General features: G+C 38.3%; 1 protein-coding gene across 1 annotated transcript in view; it reads right to left on the bottom strand.

Moving 5' to 3' along the window:
• Positions 1 to 224: 224 nt before the first annotated feature.
• capn9 (calpain 9) overlaps positions 225 to 4645 on the bottom strand; it is a 55500-nt gene continuing 51079 nt past the window's right edge. Inside the window, 4 exon segments of the mRNA XM_032516528.1 lie at positions 225 to 287; positions 475 to 533; positions 2112 to 2228; positions 4038 to 4116. Of these exon segments, the coding sequence (XP_032372419.1) occupies positions 261 to 287; positions 475 to 533; positions 2112 to 2228; positions 4038 to 4116 (282 nt within the window). The 3' untranslated portion in view covers positions 225 to 260.

The raw sequence follows: 4645 nt of genomic DNA, 5'->3' as shown, positions 1-4645 counted from the left end.
GCCGAGCGAAAATAAAACAGTGTTTTCTCCAAAAGCATGAGTCAGTAAATTTAACCATTTGATCCCAACCTCTCTGACACTTAAGCGCAGACACTATGTCACATTATTTAGTCCAACAAAAAAAAAGAAAACTACGATGACAATTTGAAACAAGAAAAATAAAAATGCCCGTCTGCATCACTGGGGCCTGAATATTCAGAAAACTGCCCACACGTTTTTGTTTGTTCTTCGGGTGGCTTCTGTTGGCCCTCAGCGTCTCCTCAGACGTTCATCGACAACATCAGGAACTGTGACGGGAAGAGAAAATAAACACCAATTAAATCCCAGAACAACAAGGTAAATTCAGTTTCATTAAAAACCTGCGACCACAGAGACAGCCCCAGGATAAACCCCAACACATCTTGTCAAACAATCAGCTCAGAAGTCTTTGTAGAGATCAAAGATCCTGGTGTGGTATCATAATGTGGTTTTTACCTGCATGATGTTCATCTTCACCCGTCCCCTCTTAGCTTTGTCCAGAACCTGGAAAGTTCCTGTTGAGGAGGATAGAGTTTCCGTCAGCTTAAAGTTGTTTTAACACAAATAAAGCTTCACTTCAATCATTAGTGGTTGTATACGTAATCAAGGGTGATTCTAGGATTAGACCTTTAGGCGGGGCTCAGCCCTAAAATGAGAATGTGTCATGGATACAATGCCTTGCAAAACAATTTCATCAGCCGGTGATCTCTGAACAACGTCAGCTAACGAAATCCATAAAATAATAAACCTTTCTTATTACAAACAATAACAGAAAATGGGAATCGTTTCAGAAACGTTTTAGCTTTCTAGCTATGGTTGTTTGGTTGCTAACGTTAGCTCAAAACGCCATTCAACTGACAGCCTTTGTTGTGTTTGATGCTAGATTGTAGCTAAGCTAGTAGCTTGTAGCTAAGCTAGCAGTCATTTCAGAAACGTTTTAGCTATCTATGATTGAGTGCTAACGTTAGCTCAAAACGCCAGTCAACTGACAGCCTTTGTTGTGTTTGACTGCTAGCTTGTAGCTAAGCTAGTAGCTTGTAGCTAAGCTAGCAGTCATTTCAGAAAGGTTTTAGCTATCTAGGATTGAGTGCTAACGTTAGCTCAAAACGCCATTCAACTGACAGCCTTTGTTGTGTTTGACTGCTAGCTTGTAGCTAAGCTAGTAGCTTGTAGCTAAGCTAGCAAGTGCTAACGTTAGCTCAAAACGCCATTCAACTGACAGCCTTTGTTGTGTTTGACTGCTAGCTTGTAGCTAAGCTAGTAGCTTGTAGCTAAGCTAGCAGTCATTTCAGAAACGTTTTAGCTATCTATGATTGAGTGCTAACGTTAGCTCAAAACACCATTCAACTGACAGCCTTTGTTGTGTTTGATGCTAACTTGTTGCTAGCAGTGAACCAACTTGGTTAAGTAGGTCCATTTTTACTGTGTTGACAGAAGTCTCTGGTTAGCATCTTGTAGGCTAAATGTCGCAAAGTGACGCATGCGCGACTCAAATCTCCACTCGACTCACATTAGGATTTTTATCAATGTTTTTAACTTTTTCTTACGTTTTTGTCCCTTTTTTCAACACTTTTGACGCTTTTTTGAATGTTTGTCACTTTTTTGTTGTTTTCAACACTTTTTTTTGACGTTTAACACTACGTAACACTAACTTATTAACTTTAGTTTTACAGTTACTTTTGGAATTTATGGTCAATAAAACCTAATTTATAGGAAATTATACCTAATGTTTGAGTTAGAAAAGCAGAAATTAGGAATTATTGAGACTAAAATTAAAGGAATGGATGTTGATGATAATCACAGACTGGAATATGTCAACTTTTACTCAATACTATTTCAACAACACTTCCATTTGTTTTACAATGCTATAAAATTGAATAAGACCCAAAACTAATGAAAGTAGAGATTTGTACTTGGCAAAGAGCGTTGGAATCAATCATGTTATTTTGGGGAATTAAAAAGAACATTGATATAGGACAACGGATCAATTTCAACTCAACATGAGGGTTAAAGACAAATGAATCTTTACTGCTATTATTTGGCGTTATTGATGTCGTTTGATTGAACCCGGTGAAGGTTTTATCGTGACATACTGAACATGTTCTCCAGACGGACGATGCAGGTGAGGTAGTCGTCGAAGTTCAAGTTGTAGTCCTGGTCAGCAAACCTCAATCCGATGAGCTGCAGGAGCTTGTTGTTCAGCTGCATGCCTTCATGGGAACAAGGCACATTTACATTTACCCTCAAACGCAACACACAGTTCCCAAAAACTACAGACTCCATCTTTATTAGCTGTAGTGCAACTGCTGCTGCTACTACCACTGTCAGTTGAGACAATACTTTTACTACACCAAAAATACAGCCTCTAATAACCGTAGAACAAATACATCTACTACCAATTTTACTGATATTCAATTTAAAAAAATCCAAAAAAACGTTTAAATCTCTGCGATCACACGTAAATCCTGTGAAAAACATATTTTGACAGGCATATATATTAAAATCTTTACTGGCACACAACATTCAAAATAATAATAATTGTAATTGCAATAAATAATCAATTATATGCAATAATAAATTGTAATTTTTCTTGTTCTTATTATGGGTTTTGCAGTAGGCATATACATATATATACATATATCTATATGTATACACTTATACGTGTGTGTATATATGTACACACGTACATACTGCATTTATATATATATATATATATATATATATATATACTGTATATATATAAATATTTGATGTCACAAAATGCGTGAAATCCTACAAAATAGGCAGCCGCTGGCCGGTCATGTGACAGTCTTTACTTTTAAATTTAGCCAAAAAAAGGTTACTGGTCGGGGGGGGTTACGAGTTGATGAACCCCTGAAACGATTTTGGAAACATTATTTTTAAAACTTTCAGCGCGTCGACGTGATAAAAGCCTTCCGTGATCACGCGCCCAGCTCATCCACGCAGTTGCTAGTAGCCACGGAGGACACGGATTCCCAAAAAATAATGGACTCTTCAGAAGAGGTCATTATCTTCCCTTTGATGACACAATCTTCTGAAAACAGTCATAGTGAGAAATACAGACAGAGTTGTGTGGAGCTGATCCTCTTAATTAGCTTTGTAGCAACTCATTTTGCAATGGCTTGATTGCAGCGGACTTTCATTAATATCAAAAAGTTACTAAACTCAACTGCCACGGCATGTGAAAGGACCGACAGCTCACAGTGCTCTGTAGCCGGCTGACAGTCACTTTTTGGGCTTTTTGGCCATGTGACTGGTCGTCATGTAACAGGTGGTCAGCCGGCGGTGGTTAAACTTCACACGCTATCATACCAATTAGTATTCAAGGCCATCCACAACCTCGCCCCCCCATATTTGTCTGATCTCCTCCAGCGTCCCACTCCCTTCCGCTCCCTCAGATCCTCTCCTCCATAAACTGTCTGTCCCCCCCGCCCGCTCACCACCATGGGGGCAGAGCATTTAGCCGCTGCTGCTCCCCTTCTCTGGAACTCACTACCCCCCCAAATCAGAACATGATCATTCCCCCATTTCAAATCACAACTAAAAACACATCTGTTTATAACTGCGTATTCCACCTAAATGTCTGTTGCTCCGCCTTTTCTGTTGTATAGTATTTGTTTTGCTGTTGTATAGTTTTGGTTTTGTTTTGCTGTATAGTATTTGTTTGCTGTTGTATAGTATTTGTTTTGCTGTTGTATAGTATTTGTTTTGCTGTTCTTAATTTATGAATTCCCTGTGCGGCGTCCTTGAGTGTCATGAAAGGCGTCTTTAAATAAAATGTATTATTATTATTATTATTAGTGTGCATACATTTTTGTGCGATATATATTATACCAAGTCGTTCATGGCAATCTTTGTACAACATGTTAAAGGGATGTCACTGCATTACATGGTCATGTATGGACAAAACACATTCTTTGCATTCAAACATGGAAAAGGAGAACTAATAAGAATTAAAAGAAGACAACGGTCGGACGAAATAAAATGTCGACTCTCACCTGCGGCGCTGAGAGCACTGCGGAGCTCGTAGGACGACATCTTCCCTGAGCGGTCGGTGTCAAAGGTCAAGAAGAGCATCTGCAACAACACGAGTCCATCTTTAACCTTTGACCCTTTCACTGCCTGAAGCACAAATGACCGAAATCCCAAAACTTCCAACACCACAGCTGATTCACAGCGTTTCAGAGGGTGATTACGGGTTTATTCACACACACAGCATGAGGAAAGTAAAGTGGTTTTCTTGGACTGAACCTAGAAATTAGCATAATATTGGACTTTAAGTATGTTTTGTACGTTTTGATGCTGATATGTTCGTACGTTTACTTAACCCTCGTGTTGTCTTCCCGTCAAAATTGAAAGTCGACACTTTTGTTGACGCGTTTTAATCAATATTTTTTAACTCATTATGTTTTGTCCCTTTTTTCAACACTTTTTTCAATGTTTGTCACTTTCTTTGACATTTTCAACACTACGCAACATTGATTTAACTTTAGTTTGACAGTTATTTTTGGAATTTATGGTCAATAAACCTATTTTTTTTAAGGAAATTATGCCTAATGATTGAGTTAGAAAAGCAGAAATTAGGAATTATTGAGACTAAAATTAA

The sequence above is a fragment of the Etheostoma spectabile genome, chromosome 5, assembly GCF_008692095.1.
Source record: "Etheostoma spectabile isolate EspeVRDwgs_2016 chromosome 5, UIUC_Espe_1.0, whole genome shotgun sequence".
Classification (NCBI taxonomy): domain Eukaryota; kingdom Metazoa; phylum Chordata; class Actinopteri; order Perciformes; family Percidae; genus Etheostoma; species Etheostoma spectabile.
Note: the sequence above shows the minus strand (reverse complement) of the source record. Positions and strands in the feature narration are given on the sequence as shown.